Raw genomic sequence first — 17,145 nt, forward strand, 5'->3', positions numbered from 1 at the left:
ACACCTATAGCCAAAACATCTTAAAAAAAAAAATCACATTCATCTACTTGTCTCAATTTCTTACTTGTGAAGCTGTTATTTCATCTAAAACTTATGGCAGAATTGTGGATGTCAAACTAGAATACAGCTAGAATCATATAAAACAGCAGATGACCTTGAAGTTACTTTATTTGTTTAAAGCAAGGCTATTCTTCAAAGAAAGCTCACAATTATTATGTAACCAAGAAGTTTTATATAAAATATAAAAATATATTAATTATATATTATTATATAAAAATATATATAATTCAAAATAAAGAAGTTTTAAAATGCATATTTATACACCCTCCTTCAGTAAAAGATAAAACAAACATTCTGCAGCCAGGTTTTTCAATACAGTCATGAAATGAACTAATCACCAGGGTCAAGACTGAGAAGATGACCCTTGACTGAACCGCAGTTAGGCTGGAAGGAACACTTACCTGCTTTACGAGAAAACAAGTACTTTATAAGTGGCTTCAAATAAAGGGCATAGTTTGGCTAACTGAAGTTTACCTCTGCAACTTTAAGGAACTCCGAGATCCGTGTCATTCTAGTGAGGAACTTCTTATATATATCAAGGCCTTCTTTGCACTGGTTCTTTTTCATATCAAAGTACTTTTCTATGAACAGTAAGAATACTCACATTAAGTAAGAAATCAAGCATTCTGCAAAGGATATGCAAAGTAAAAGCACGTAAACCAAGACAAATGGAAAATGCCTGCAGATCTGTTTCATTACGTTTACTGCAGAAGTCAATATGCCTGACTTGCACCAAACAACAAAAGCTTCTTGGAACAGGAGCTAATGATCATATGCATGCAACCGCACCTTACCTTGCAGGTACTAGATCTCACAAAAGCATAACCACCCTGAAGAGGGCAATCAAGTTTAACAATAGGCCACCCGGAAAAATGTAAATTTATCTTCTTGGCAGGGGCAGGGAGGGAAGGCAATTTTACAATCTGGCTGTCAAGCATCTACTCTATTCCAGCGGCCACATGTCACACAGGATTTTGATACTCTGCCAGACTGATGCCTCTTGTTGCAGTGCAGTCTACAATGAAGTGCAATTGATTACAAAACACCCATGCTAAAAGCAAGAGGGTCCCATCCCCCTTCTCGAAACAGCACTTTCAAGGCCTGTTTCTATACTAAGCTTCACTCAAAACATGAGCAAAGGCACCCACATGCTAATTCTTAGTGAGTGAAAAGAAGCAGATGAGGGCTTCAGACCGAAAAAGACTGACTTCAGACTGTCCTTTACCAATTCTGGATTTTGCCTTCTGTTTTGCAAGCACTGGGTAATAACAGTAATCAGGTAGCTTGATCCAATCACAGCATGCAACCAAGTCAAGCAAATCAGATTACTTTCAAGTTAATTATTTTCCAAATTTATGTTCTCCTGCGTATCCAGTGTGTGCAAGTGAAAGGGCCTGAACCCTGAATTTGTAATTCCCCTTAAAATGTAAGATATGTTCTAGAAACATAAGCTAACCAATCTATAAAACCAAGCAACATTAGAGTTTCAATAGCCAAGCTATCACAGATACTGTGACTACAAATTTTTAACTGAACATAACTTATTCCACTTTAAAAGAAACAAAGTCTGATCTTGTTTCTTAAAGAAACAAATACCATAATTCACATTTGCCATACAGTTCAATGAGACAAAAAAAACCCCACACCCAAACCACAAAGCACCAATGCAAGAAAAAAAAAAGTTAAGTGAAGAAAATCCTGAATGGGCTTTGCTTTCATACCTGTAAACAATGCAATGGAAAATGCAATTGGCCAGAAAAACCTTGGAAATAAATCTGAATCGGAAGTAACAGTAATATTTTCAGGTTTTACAGTAAGACTATTTCGACTATTTCAACTATTTCAGCTCTTTGCAACTGTTTACTGAGTTCCCTCCCCAAAGTTTAACATTGCAGAAAGCAGTTATATTTACCCAAGAGGTTAATAATCCCTTCGTTATATGCCGCAAACAGTCTAATGGCATCTTTGAAGAGCAGCATGAAGGCAGCATTAATTACACCATTTGTAAGTTCATTGCTATTGACCTAGGAAGATCAGAAAAAAAAAGTTAATTTCACTGAATTGATTCCTCATTGGAAAACTTCTAGCTGAACTCCAGTAGTCTATCCCAAGGCATGCTTTCCAGTCATCTCACTGGCTATTAGTGGAAAGTAGCAGTACAGCAAATCAACACAGGATCTCGCAGCACAGAATTAGATCACATCATTTTGGCAGACATTTTTCTTAACTAACATTAACGTAACTAGAAGACAAAGGGCAGAAATAAACTACTTTCAAGTGAACAAACAATTCTTACACAGTGTACATAACAAACACCACTAATTCAGCACAAAGCATTCTCTCCAGTGAGCATCATATTTCTTTTTTCTGATTTCTTGGGGGTATACCAATGAACAACACTATTTGTGTTAAGCTGTGCAGATAACACAGAACCAAGTTCAAAACCTTTAATCTCAACCTATTTTACAAGTCTGTGCAGGTTTGTACAACAAAGCCAACAGTATGTTAGCCACATACATGCTACTAAACTTACATTGAAGTCAAGAAGTGCATCCATTTGATTTTGTATAATTGGTACAGTTTTTAGGAGTTTTTCCGTGCTCATTGTTCTCATCACTCCATCAGCCCTGTTATGCAAAACAAAATAAAATTCCTCACCTGAATTGAAGGCAACTGATAGTAAGAAACATAATGTAGAAAATTAAAGTAGGTCAAAGTAAGCATTTAAATCATTGCCATTCAGAGCAGGCATTTTGGTGTTTAGGAATGCTGGCTAGCCAATACAACTCTAATAACCACAGTGTACCCAAGCAATGACTTATTTGGCCAAAATATGAATCTGAGTTTTCATTCAGAGGAAATGAAACTGATAATGCTCAGAAACACAGCAGAGCTATGATGCATCAGGCGACCAAAAAAAATGCTCGGAAGGTTATTTATGAAGCGAATTTTCACCTACACGCTTTCCAATCACCTGATTATTATTTTGTGTCAGTTTGGATGATTTTCTTTTCAACTAAAAGCAGTAAGAAAGAACAAACAAATATGGCAATGTGTTTTTCAAGTTTTTTCAGAAAGATTATAGAGACTACGTGACAATTCCTTTTAATGGCTGACTACCAATATTTGGTTGTTTATTAATTGTTCAGATTGAATAGACTAAGATTGCCTGTGTATTTGAGAAAACTTCATCAAATTAATACCAAAACTATCCAAGAAAAGCAACAATGGAGAAAAAGACTAAATCACCTCAGTAACAAGAAACAACTGCTTTCTGCAAGACAAATTGGACAGACTTGCAGTTCATCAGCATGCACACAGCAAACCAAATGTTTCCTGCAAGTGCAGATCTTGCAGTGCATCTGCACAGAAAAGGCTGTGGCTCTTCTCCAGGCTGGAAAGCAATGGAAAGCGTGCTGCTTCCAGCTTTCTATTTGTGCTGTATACTCCCTCCTAACAGCAAAGAGCAACTGCAATGAGCTTAATGTGGCAGGGCATGGGCCCTGAAAAAAAAAACCCAAGGTGTGGAAAAGGTAGATCGATTGCTGCCACCAGAACAGTTAGCCCTGTTGGCTCACAGAAGGACCTCTAGGCACATGCTATAGGCTAAATAATTCACCTCATTAGGCCTAAAACTTCTGATTATAGAACAACTGCGTATCTCCCTAGTGTATCTGCAGATACCTGACCACACACACATCCTACACCTTGAAAAGGCAAAAGGGTTCTGTGCTGTTGGGACTCCAACCATCTCTAAAGGCAGAAAGAGCAAAAGAGGCCCAAGCATTCCCCCTGCTTTTACTTTATCATCACACTTCAAAACCAATCAGACTCTGCTATTAGCAAGGACGCATAAGGTATTTGGACTGTGCTCCCAGGCCAATTCCCAATGCCTTTAACATTAACACAAGGCATCATCAGACAGCCTACTACTGCAGTTATTTAACAGGTTTGAGATTTTTGTGGGTTAAGAATTAAGTTTTTAGCTTCAACAGAAGTTAACCCATGGATGGATGAGAAAGAATGCCCAAATGTAAAACTAAAATTAGGTTTTTAAACTTTAAAAAGCACAGCATTGAGAGATAATGGACAAAGAGGGAAAGACTTTCAACGGTGACCAGTGCATACTCTCCAGCCTTCCCAATGAAGGAAATCTCCAATTAATTCTATCATCCACTATAACATTTAATTTGCTCAACTACTGGTGCTCTGCACTCTTATTTTATATGTAAACAGACACCTAGTCTCAAACAACTCATTTCTCTTAAAGGAGCTCACTTTCCAGGGAAAAATTTAATCCTGTAGATAAACTGAGAATACCATCTTCCGCAACGTTCTGTTTAAAAGTATGAATTGCACTACATTTACAAAGGTAGTAAACTTCATACAGATATTTTGAAACAAGAATAGAGACACCCAGAAGGACTGCAAGGTATTTCACAAAACACCTGTCATTTAAATATTCCAGAGCTAGAAACATCAGTAAATTGTAAAGTCCCCTATATTACGTGCAAGACAAAGTAACTTTGTGATGTATCATGGAAGATTTGTCCAAACTTTTTTTTTTACATATACTCTGACATATACCATTTTTCATTTCTTTATATTAAACTGTTAATGTTTAAAGAAGCAAAATTACAACAACTGAAGTGAAATATTTTTGCAATCCACATAACTGGACACTTGAGCCTTTCTGTGTCACAGGAGATACTCAACTGAAAAAAGCACATGTCTCTGCTGTGCTAGAGCCAACACTGGCATTTTCCACTTGAATTACAGGACATAAGACAAAACCTTAAGGTAAGCAAAACAAAATCCAGTCCTTACCCTCTTTTTACTTTTGTGAAGTCAAAAGCCACTTGCCTATAGGAAACTGCCTTTTCATTCAGATACCTACTATACCGTCTGATGAACGTTGACATGTCATAACCTAAAAAACAAGTTTCAGAAGCTTGTTACTTACCCAGTCAATTCAAGAACCTTACTCTAAATAAACTGCAAGATATTAACACAACACAGCTTCATTAAATATCAAGAATCAGGCAAAAATACAATGTATTATGAAAGACTGTGCACTTCATTAAATTCACCATGTAAATTAGAAAATACTGCAAATAACTAGAAGACCTGAACTACGCAGAAGTTTACATTTAATTTCTAAGGAAATTACTTCCAAAAGCAAAACAAAGCATTTGTATGCAAGTTCTTTCATAATATAAACATAAATGACTATCAAAAAAATTACATGATGCATTCACAAAGATGTTTGCATCAACTCCCCAACACATCCTCTCAATTGCAACTGAGTACAAAAAAAAAAGGCATTGCAGACAACATTAAGACATGACAGAATTTCTTCTATTTTAAAACAGTGGCAACAGGAAATATTTTGATAACTGTCAATCTAAGAATACAGAAAAATAAAAAGATCTGTTCATAATCTATACTGAGACTATGGAAATTAAGACTCAATAAAATGAGGCAATTTGGTAGATCCTTGGTTAACACCGAAGAGGTTTCTGTTCCCAGGCAACCAACCTGTGTGCCTGTTTCAGCAAACTCCTGGCAAAAATTAGAAGAAGCTACATAAGAAGTAATGCAGAAAGTAAGAAACAACCTCGGGAGGAAAAAATAATTACGACAGCTACACGTATGATCAGAACTGCACTGAACTGCAGCATCACGGTTCGGTTCAGATGTTTCAACTGAAATACCCTTCCAGAGAAAAAACTTACTTGCCCATGGAATTAGTCTCAAAGATGGATGGAATGGTCTTCAAACTATTTCCCAAAAGTTATTTTGGGGTGGGTTTTTTAGACATAGCTCTTATTTCCCTGAGACGCTGTATCTGATGTACATACGCTGCATTTTTTTAAGTTTAACTTACTAATCAAAATATACCTATGCAAATGGAGAAATCTCTTCAAAACTAAGAGGAATAACAAGTCAGATCTGTTTAGCTAAGTCAGAAGCATTTATAAGTAAGCTTTCCATTAAACATGAAAAATTCCTCCAGCAGCTTCTGCCATACCGCAGTTGCATTTTAAAGAAATGCAGTGTGAGGTAAAACCGACAAAAAAATTACTTCTTAAATTACACTGTCCATTAGAGTTACCAAGTTGCATTTACCGTCACCCAGCACACTACTAACTTTCAATGAAAAAGATGCCTTACCTTGCAATCCACTTTTGTCTAGGAAATTGCTCAAATTAAACAATGTGTTTCTGGACGCCAGATACTGGATAAAACGCTAGATGAAAGGAAAAATTTGAATGCTTTTACTATATTACCAATAAGCTGGAACTGAGGTAACAGTACTAGAAACTTTTTATCCGACTTTTAAGCTTTAAGACTGATCTCAAACCTGGAAACTATTACAAAAAGTCAGCTGAATTTTCAACTGAAGCTAGTTATTTTTTTTATGTAAAAATCTGAACAAATCAAAGTCACATAAATATTGCATGAAGGCCTCTGACTGATTAAAGACACTGTTTATTTTAAGCCAGAGTATGGAACTGGAAGCTTTGGAAAAAAATCTCCCAAATACATTCTCATTTTATGTGCTCACAATTGTTTCACTGACTTCAATTTTGTAACAGTTAATTGCATTTTACCAATGTTTGCTCAGCATACATTTGTAATGGTACTTAGCTTAAATAGGAAAATAAGGTGATATAAAGGTTTTTGCTTATAAATCAAACTTTAAATAAACATAAGAACCCATATAAAGCATTAACACAGTATCATACAGTATATCTCCTTAGTTACACACAATTCCAAATTACGTTTCACAAAACTAATGAATGCTATTTTCATCTTGTAAAGACACATTTCAGATTATTGGCACCACATTTTAATTTAGTAGAAAAAATAGTTTTGTCTTATGAACCACTGTATAGAGAGCTCCTACAAAAATAAACCAATCATTCACTTGCAATAACATTTTGACAGAGGAAAAATAATGCTGATTAGCATAACATGTGCTACTGAATAATTTTCATTAGCATAAATGTAGGTTACATCAAAAAAAAAGACTGGAGTAAAGGCACTCAGCCCTTTGCTGTAAATAAAGCAAGCAAAATCTGGAGGACCAAATGCTTTTCAGGTTTTTCTACAAAGATTTACAGGTTCTTGACAAACTTCTAGACTTTTAAATAATTTCACAGTTTTCATAATTTCAAGCATTGGAACAGGCTGCCCAGGGAAGTGACCGAGTCTCCATCCCTGGAGATACTTAAAAGGCATGTAGACATGGCACTTTGGGACATGGTTTAGTGGTGGACTTGCCAGTGCTAGCTTAACAGTTGGGCTCAATCTGAAAGGTCTTTTCCAACCTACATGATCCTCTAAGCACTTTATTTCCATGTTTGTTGTTCAAGTACTATTTCTAGCTTCATCTAGAAAAGTTTCATCTTGAACAGCAATCTTCTTACTTCTGTAACACATTTGGCAAACAAGATTTGTTTGGCAGTTTTATTCTTAAAATAGAAAGGATTTCAGATAGTGGTCCAATGAAATACCTTGACTTACTATGAAGTGTATTGGTATCAGTTTAAAGTTTATATGACTCAAAGTGCAAGCACAGCAAGAGTGTATAAACTATTTTGGAAAGCGTCAATTATCCCAGTGATAGATAACGCTCAAAGTCAACATGAGAAGTTTGCCCTCTTGTGGCTTACTTAGCTTCAAAGAATAGATTTTTCATAAGACCAAAACCACTCTGCAGCTAACCTGCAAGAAAAACCAGTGTGTGTATATATATATATATATATGTGTATACTTATAAAAACCCCACCACTTAACCCCCCCACAACCCAGCCATTCAGCCAGAGGAAGCAGTTACACAACCTGTAAGAACTCTGAATGCAACCTGAATTGAAAAGTTTTGGTCCTCTATACAAAATCCTGCCTGTAATTTTCTAAAGCTATCCCTCTTAATTCCAATATTCATATAGGTTACATTATACTGACTGTTTGCAGTAAAAAAATGTTTACAAACACTTCCTAAGAAAGCTTTAAAAATATTGGTTTGGGTTTTTAAATGCAAAAGATTCAAGTTTATGCTATGCTTGGCTTGATATTTTGAAAAATAAGGCCTGATAGGAATTCAAGCTGTGGAACAAAACAAGCTTATTCCTTTTTCTGTCAACTGGGGGTTTGTTTGTTCAATTGTTGTACAGTATTCGGTGTTATTTATATGTTCACGCACAAAGCCAGCTCACAGGCATACATCTGTCTTCAATGCAAAAGGTTAGGGTGTAATGATTAAGATCAGTTCAGAATCAAGTTATCTGGGAGAAAAGACCATCTGGATTAGCTAGAGCATGAACCTTCCATTTATTTTCAGCATTCAAGTTAAGTTCTGTTGGTTTTGTTTGTTTCATTATGAGAATAACACCACAGAAAAAAACCCAATGTACCTCCAGCATTCAGAACACTGACTTTTAATTCTAGAATTACAGATTTTAAAGTAGAAACATAGTAAGCAGACAAACATGAGACCTGTGTTCATGCAGAGTTAGACAAAAAGGTAAAAATAAAGATTTTCTTACAAAGATAATTAGCGGAAGCATTTAGCTTGCATTTATAGCAATGAAGTGCTGTAACTGTTCTCAGACATAGGAGTTTTTGTATTACCTCATTTCCATACACCATTAGATGATGGGTCGTGATGAGAGATTTGAAGACCACTACCCAGCTACTGTTAGTAGTTCTTTCAAACAAACTATCTGCCAGCTGTGGGATGTTCACATTCATCTCATTTGTGCACTGGATTAAATCTGCAATACAGAAATTTTTGTTATTATGAGTTCTGTGAAGGAAGATCAGTAACATACTATATAAAATGAGTGTACTGATATTTTTTGTAATATTTTTCTATGAAACTGAAGGACTTTCCAGAAAAATAAGTTAACTCTTGAAAAGCACCATGGCACTGGTCTACCAGAACCTTGTAATACAAACTCCACTCTGCTCACCGCCAAGATTCCAGCTCCTCAATTGCTTTTGCAGTTGCCTTAAGTGCCCCTGGAATAAAAGTACCATAATGACTTACACTATCTCTGACTAACACCTCCCAGGTTTCAAACATCTGAAGCATTAAATAGCAAAATAATTCTTACATCTTGCCATTTAATCAAGTTTTACCGGAAGATAATGATTAGAATTAACCATAACGTCAGATTTCCGACCTCATAATGGACCAGTAAAGCCTTGTAGATGTTGGTTCAATGCGTGTAATAAAAGATCTAAATACTGCTTAGTCTTGATACAATGCAATCAACACCTTCAAAAGAGCAGAGGAAACATTAAGTGAAAAAGGAGCCTCTAGCTACAATGCCAGAGGCTGACAGATGAATTTGGTTAGAAACAAACCAGGTTGTTCTCTGAAAAGATTGTTTAGAAGCACACCAAAACCCACGGCTGACTAGCTAAAACAAAGCTATCCAATTTTTGTTCAACCTGGATTTCCAGTAGACAAGATCTAGCAACACTTCAAATATTTGTTAAAGTTAGCCTTTCATCTAGATTTGCTACCGTCACAACTGTATAAAAACAAAGAGCCATATTTACAATACAACCAATATAGCCATATACAATAATCCAGTAATTTCCAAATGTTGATGAAGGAAGAGATGACTTAAGATCATGATGCTAGTGACAAATACAACAGGAGCCACTGTATTAACATCTAGATGTGAAATAACACAGCTTGCTAGCATTTAACATGAAGCTTAACTTAATGCAACATAGTACTGATGACATTTTATTACTATTACCATCCCCAAAAACAAAACAGTAATTTTCACTCAAACTGACAGCCCTGCCAAAAGCCATAGCTCAGTAAGTATCACGACCTGAGTAAGCCCTATGCCTGCCTATGGGCTACTAAGATTAACTGGAAGTATCTGTTTAATCTGAAGGCAAATATTTAACCTTTGAAGACACTTTTGTATTGTGCTTTGAACAATCATTCATCATGAAGGATTCCTGAAAGACAGGGCTGCCCTCAGAGAAGCAGGAAAGCACAGCTACACAAACTAGCATGGTCTAAACTGAAAGGCTGCTATTTACAAGTTTAAGTATTAAAGGAAGCAAGCAGGAAATGATTTCTACATTCAAAATTTGATGAGATAGAGAGATTAGCCATTCCTTTATCTACAAGCAAAACTGATGACTACAGGCATTCATGACCTCATTTTTAAGTCAGTTATCTATTATTGGAAGATGATTTGGGGCTGTTAGGACAATGCTAGGATATTACTCAGCAAGAGGCATGCTCTGAACTGGATCATTAAAACCAAGCCCTGCAGCTTCTTAATCGTCAGGTCTTCCCACCTAAGTAATAGCCCAAGCAGTTTTGTGCAAGGCTAGCTGGTAGGAATGCATATTAAATATAAAGGTATATGCATCACAGGATGTCACGTCATACATTTTGGCATAAGAGATGCAAGTGCACATGAGAAAGTGAGAACTTCTATTCTTAAATGCAACATTTGCCAACTAGTCAACAGTAACAAAGAAAGAGGTGCCCCTTGAAAATCCACTATCTAGTTATATTTTTTAATAACATCTATTCTAGATGATATTTTGTGCCAGAAGAAATGTCTGAAACACCATTGGACCTTCAAATCATGTTTTGGTATCTGTTACAGTGTGTAAAAACCCAAAAACAACAGGCTCTATAACCCAGCAGAAAATCATCCTTCACAGAATTGATGAGTGTTTATGTGAAAAGAATATGAATGAACTTGGGAGGGAGGCACATTACAAAGGAGAACTGGTAGCCAACTGGGAGAGAACATAGGCAAGAACAGAAGTACACAGGCAAGTCTAGCCTTGAAGGGCAGGAAATAAATTTACAAATGTAAACGAGGGGAAGAGGCACTGCGATACCAGTTACTACAAACCAAGTTTAGCAAAACATGAAGTTTCTTTCTCTACAAAATGCAGGCTGAACAGCACAGATGCTTAATAATCTGGTAGGTCCTGATAACCCAAAGTGCCTACGTTATATACATTTCAGAAAAGTTATGTCTGACAGCTTCTTTGAAAGTATTTGCACAAGCAATGCTAACTAGATAAAGAAATATTTGCACAGCTAAATTAAACTAGATCAGCGATTTTTGTGCTAACCATAACATAAGCAGCAGCTTACAGACACAGCAGAAGAGAAGACAGTCCCCCGCAGCCCACACTGCTGCACCACCTATTCAGGAGGACTGTCAAATACAGTGTTCTTGCTTATTTATCCTATTCCCACAGACATCCTTCATTAAGGGAGAGGAAGAAATATATAATTATTTTCACATCCTACACTTCACACAACTCATCTCACACCCACCTATGAAAATACTACCTACCTATTTTTGAAGCCTAAGTGCCCAAAGCAACAAATCTCAAGTCTGCTAGTTACTGGGTATGGTATGACCAATACCAGAGGCATGTATACAACCAAAGGGCACAGTGCTAAGGGGAATAGCTTTAACCTTAGAAAAGAACAAATCCAAAAAAATAACGAGCAAACAAAAAAGAATAACCATTGGTGAAAGTGTGCTGAATGTTTGGTCGTCTTGTCATAGGAGAGAATGAGAAGGATTGAATACTTACCCCCATCAATACTACAGAAAGGAAAGTTACTCAGTCTACTGGCTTTCTGTATTAATGCCCACAACACCTCACAGCTGAAAAAAAAAGCTCTCCTGGGAAGTACAAACCCTCTAAAGGCTGTTAGAATTTCCAGTGTAAGACACACAGCATACAGATATTAAATAATAAACGTTGATCATTGTTTCAAAGAAGGCAGCAATCAGCACCAAGAATTTTAAGTAAAGCTTGCAGCTGGCTGGGAGACTTGTATGAGGGAAGATAAGACAACAATGAACGTACAGTCGTATCCATGGATGTAGCTGGAGCTGGTTGAAGGAAATTAGTTTAGTCCATCTGCAGAACAGAAGGCTAAAGGCAGGGAGGGGGAATATAAACGCTACCTTCACGGTCAGATGTTTCTCAGAGGTTCACAGCAAAAGGATGAGAAGCAGCAGTCACGCTGCAACAAGGGAAATTCTTACCAGATGAAGAAATTGAAAAACTTCATGATGAAAGTGGTCAGGCACTAGAGCCCATAAACAACGAGATCTTTTAAAGTTTGACATGGTTTAAGCAAAGGGTTGATTACAGGACCTTCTGAGGCCCCTTTCAACCTCAATTAATCTGCAATTCTATGTACTGTCTATGGAAAGAAAATAAGAAAAATGAAGACAGGCAAAACCAGAAGTCACTTACAAAGTAACTTAGAAGTCCAAAAGAGTAGTCCAACAGGAGTATATACTTACAAAGATTTCAAAGCATTAGACCTGTTTAAGTGGTAAGACTTACATTTTGAAGAACTCCATTCACCTACCTATATCAGACAAATTTCAACCAAGATGTCAAAACTAGATTTTGCTAGAAGTTTATAAGTATGGTTTAGTTTCTTCTATTTTTGTTAACACAGTTAAAACTGTTTCCTACTAAATGACTTTCACATAATTCAGTTGTTTGGGTTTATAGCTTTTTTCCAATCAAGCAAAAATTTTGCAAGGAATCATAACAAAGGTCTGGTCTGCAGACATTTCAGTAACACTGAAAATTTGCAAGTGCACCTGTACCAAAGCCATTGTATTACCTAACCCTGTTCAAGTTAACTAATATAAAACATGCAGTGAAATACTGTGTAATACTCTGAGCAAGAAAAAGAATATATATGCACTCCCAAGCAAGATACCTACAGTCTTCACAACCATTTAGCCTTCATTACAGGAAAGATCCAAATAATTCATTGCTTTACACAATTCATAGTTATTAGGCAAAAGAAGTATAAACATTAAAAAGTATCTACAGCAAGACTGAAGATTCATACCCAAGAAACAAGCAGTGATCATCTACACAAAGTAGCTGCTACAAGGATATGATTTTGATTTGAAATACAGCATCTACTCCACACTAGGCATGTAGGTGTGGAATAGCCAGTCCACTGTAAGTGATCAAACATGAGGCAGCTAGGCTAGATAATAAAGCATCAAAGGCATCTGCCACAAATCACCCTAGAGAACACGTGTGCTTTCAACATGTGTCTGTGACCAAAGTCCTCGTGCAGAGCCTCATTCTGCACTAAGCAGCCTCCTTACCACTGGGTAACCTGAACAAGTTTTGTTTTTGTTTTTTTTTTTTTTAATCAAATTTTCCCCCTAGAATCTTACCTGTGTTAATTCACACCAAGATTATAAAAATTTGGCTTGGAAACACCTAACTGACTATCATTTGCAGTAACTTGACAAGTAGACTGAACATAGGCCAGAATTACCTACTTCATATACATACAGTATCTGACCATTTCCAATGGTTTGCCTGTACCTCTCATTTTGAACACTCCTATTTGTAAGTATCAACCTGAAAATATTTACAAGAATGAGATCTTCCAGGCAAGAAAGTGTGCTCCAGACCCCTAGTTACTCCAAAATAGGTCAGGCAACTATGACAGATTTCCATCTTGGTAACCATTGCTTTCTCATCTATTATACCAAAGATGCTACCTAGAAAGAGCACATAATCAGTTATGCTGTCCAACATGCTGATAGTTGGATAGTTGGGGTTTTTTGGTTGGTTGATTGGGTGGGGGTTTTTTTATAATACAAGATGAGGAGACTGACATCCATTCAGTAAGCAGGTAATTGAAGTATTGATCATCCAATATTAGTAGGCACAGATAGTGCCAAGAGTTAAACACATTACATTCTTAGTAATTCTTTAGAAAAAAAACCCAACCAACCAACAAAAATTTAGAAAAAATATGAAGGGAGAATAAAGTAAATGACATCCCACTTACCCAATTCTTTATTTATATATTCCCTCAGATACAGATTAAATTATTTCAGCCCCTCATGTAATAACTTGGGGAAAAAAATGCTTCAAATCGCTTAACTGCTTTTGTCCAGTAGTCACATGCTCATTTCCTACATCTCACTGAATCCAAATTCATGTTTGCTAAAACTACTGAAAACACGACTATTCTAGTGCAAGATTCAGCCGTTGAGCTTGCCCAGGATAAACTGCTTCAAAACAAGGGTTTTTTTAAACACTTACATGGAAATTCCCTGGGAATAGAAATTATTCTAGAAAACATAGTGCCTTCATAAATTGGGCAGCTACAGCAGAACGAGGGATCTATGAAATAGCATCTCCAAGTAACAGTTCCAATGAAGGAGCCCATTACCATAGCGCTGATGAAAAAAGATTAAGTGAAAATATGACAATATATAGTTCTTCCAGATTGGCTAAATTTGGTCTAAACCAGGACCAAACTAATCTTCAAAATATGAGCACTTTGCTCTTCATTCACACATGTACGTGGATATCGCAGTTTTATGAAGTTGACTGGAAAATTATTAGGAAACAAGTACTGCAATGCTGGGAATTGTATTATATACAATATTCAGACAAACTACAACTAGAAAATAAAGTCAGTCAGAGGTCCTGCCAGGAACTCAATAAGTTTGCATTGCAAGAATTAGCTCATTTTACAGATTTAAAAAAAAAAAAACCAAAAAACCAAAAACACAACAGTGAAAAACAGAGCTCAAAAAGGAGAGCTCCACAAGATAAGCTGATCAGCTTTATGACTGCTCCTGTTTAAAGGATCCAGTTTTCACAATGCAGCTACACAATGTGTGAGTGGCTTTGCTTGGACAGCATGTTTGCTGTTTGTTTTTTGTGGTTTTTTTGTTTGTTTTTCTGTTTTCTGGTTTTTTGTGTGTGTTGGTTTTTTGTTTTTTGTTTTTACCCCTGCTAGAGGTACTACTGTTATTAAACCTCAGTATCTCCCAGAGCAGCTTCTTACAGAAGTCAAGCCTGTGTTTGACACAGAAATAGGTGTCACAAATACAGCATTGCAACTTGGTGCAAGATTCAATATGGAAATGGCCACCTGAACAATAAGAGAGGCAAAATTTTCCATTATGTATTTTAACTTCAGAAACTAATGAATACTGTAAGTGCAAGTAATGATTAAAGAGAGGCACGTATATGCCTTTACCACATTAAACAAATACTTGATTTCTCCCAAGCCAACATAAAATCAATATACAAAAGACACTACAGATGAGTAGTCAAGTAAACCACATGTTAACAGCCTGAACTTATATATTCAGAACACGAACATACTTAGTTCCAAGTCCAACAAGAGTCTCCAATTTATTCTGTGATCTTCCACAAACGCTGGGCGTAACTGTGTAAATGTGTAACAAGCCCAACATATGAATGGTTCTTTGATTAGTTTTTTTAAAAAAAGACTATTAAAGTACCACCATATTAAATAAAGCAAATAGCTAATTTCTTTGTATCATTACCTTTGGGCAGATGTGCATTTTAAGTATCTCCCCCACCACAAGGTGCTGTCAAAGCTTAAAGGTCATTCTGAATAGACTACATGTTTTTCAGACAGCATATGCTGCTTTATTTCAGATAATCCCAACGCACAGACAAGGAAAATATTATGATCAAAGGAATATATATATATAATCACGCACAAATGAAAACTTCGAAAAATTCTTAATATCCTACTCTTCCAGAATACTAAGAATCTAAATCTAAAATCCAAACTACCAGAGGTTCAGCACACCAGAAGTTACCCAAATTGTATGAAGTCATCAGGAAGCTCTCATTTGCCTTAACACTTCATCTTAACAGGATGAAAGCCAAAACTTACTAGAATTTAAATAAATATCGGTGGATCCAAAGTATAAGCCAAATATGCATCAGATCAAGTTTACCCAATTGGTAAGTTTATAATTGAAGCCAAAACACATAGCAAAGCCATTTCTTTTTTTAAAATGTAAAAGGAAATATAAAACATCTCTTGAATGAGTTGAGCAATTACTCTTATGAAATTACATCCACATAGAGGACTTCAATACAACACAATCCATTTAGCATATGGATTAGCTTTCAAACTGAACAGATAACATGCTAGTGGACTGACATTCCACTTGCATGAGGGAACACTTGTGGCTAATCACTAATGGTGGAATATGGGACAGTGTTTATACTTAAGATAATTCTACTCAAGAGCATGCTCATGATCAATTCCCCTTTCATCTAAGGCCATACAAAATTATTTTAATAAGGTGTTTGAGCTAAAGATTTAAAAAGCTATGATACAGGATGATTTTTCCCCCCCTCTAGGGGAGCAGTTTCTCCACAAGACATAACATTCAAAGCCGAAAACTTTCATTTTACTGTATTTTTGAAAATTGTGTACGTTGGGGAAAACTTTGGGATCTCCACTTAACCCAACAGCTGAAATAAAAACAAACAAACAAACAAAAAAAAAGAAATAGGTGTTTGCTTTGGTAAGACTAAAGTTCAATTCCTTTCTCTAGCTGTCTAGACTTCAATTCATATCGTAACTTAAAAGTTATACCACTCTCCACTATGTTAGGGTTTCATTTTCTTATGTTAATTCTTCTTGCTCTACACAAATATTTGTTCACTGAAACAGAGCAACAAATGTGAAGTGCTCCCTCATTTCATCAGCAATCTTAATTGAAATGCAAATGCTGAATATAAACATCTGTTACACAGTTCCACAGGTAGTGGCATTACCAAAGAGTAAATGAGAATGTCAGCACAGATATGACTCGTTTCCCACATGATGACACACTGTGTAACACCAGCTAACACTCTACTAAGGATTTAGTGAAAAATTTCAAAGATCCTAAGTCAGCAAGTTTGCATCAAATCACTTAATCTGAAGTGATCGGGTTTTATGCCATCAGGAACTCTGCTCTAGACAAAAAAATCCTTCTTTTGATTTTGTGTTAGGAATACAGTTACAGCAAGCACTAGTGGTAGTATAGAGTTTAATTTACTTTTACTATTTTTTAAACAAATTTTATGGGTTTAGGATGAATATTTCCCCTGTGTGCCCCCCGCCAAATCAGCTGATTATCTATATACCCATGTTCATTTTAAATAGTTCTGTCACAGGTTCTGGCAAGGCACACATGCCTGCCACATCTTTCCTTTCCAGAAGAACATGGGAAGTAC

The 17,145-nt window shown here is 36.2% G+C and overlaps 1 protein-coding gene across 11 annotated transcripts in view; it reads right to left on the reverse strand.

Annotated features, from left to right (window-relative positions):
* Positions 1-17,145, reverse strand: part of PICALM (phosphatidylinositol binding clathrin assembly protein) — a 71,217-nt gene that overhangs the window by 32,459 nt on the left and 21,613 nt on the right. For all 11 annotated transcript variants that reach the window (XM_055801779.1, XM_055801778.1, XM_055801776.1 and 8 more), the window contains exons 2-7: positions 8,698-8,840; positions 6,235-6,310; positions 4,888-4,990; positions 2,594-2,687; positions 1,973-2,084; positions 535-641 (exon numbers count right to left, since the gene is read on the reverse strand). In XM_055801779.1, coding sequence (XP_055657754.1) covers positions 535-641; positions 1,973-2,084; positions 2,594-2,687; positions 4,888-4,990; positions 6,235-6,310; positions 8,698-8,840 — 635 coding nt within the window. The remainder of the gene's footprint in view (positions 1-534; positions 642-1,972; positions 2,085-2,593; positions 2,688-4,887; positions 4,991-6,234; positions 6,311-8,697; positions 8,841-17,145) is intronic.

Source organism: Falco peregrinus, chromosome 4, assembly GCF_023634155.1.
Source record: "Falco peregrinus isolate bFalPer1 chromosome 4, bFalPer1.pri, whole genome shotgun sequence".
Lineage (NCBI taxonomy): Eukaryota > Metazoa > Chordata > Aves > Falconiformes > Falconidae > Falco > Falco peregrinus.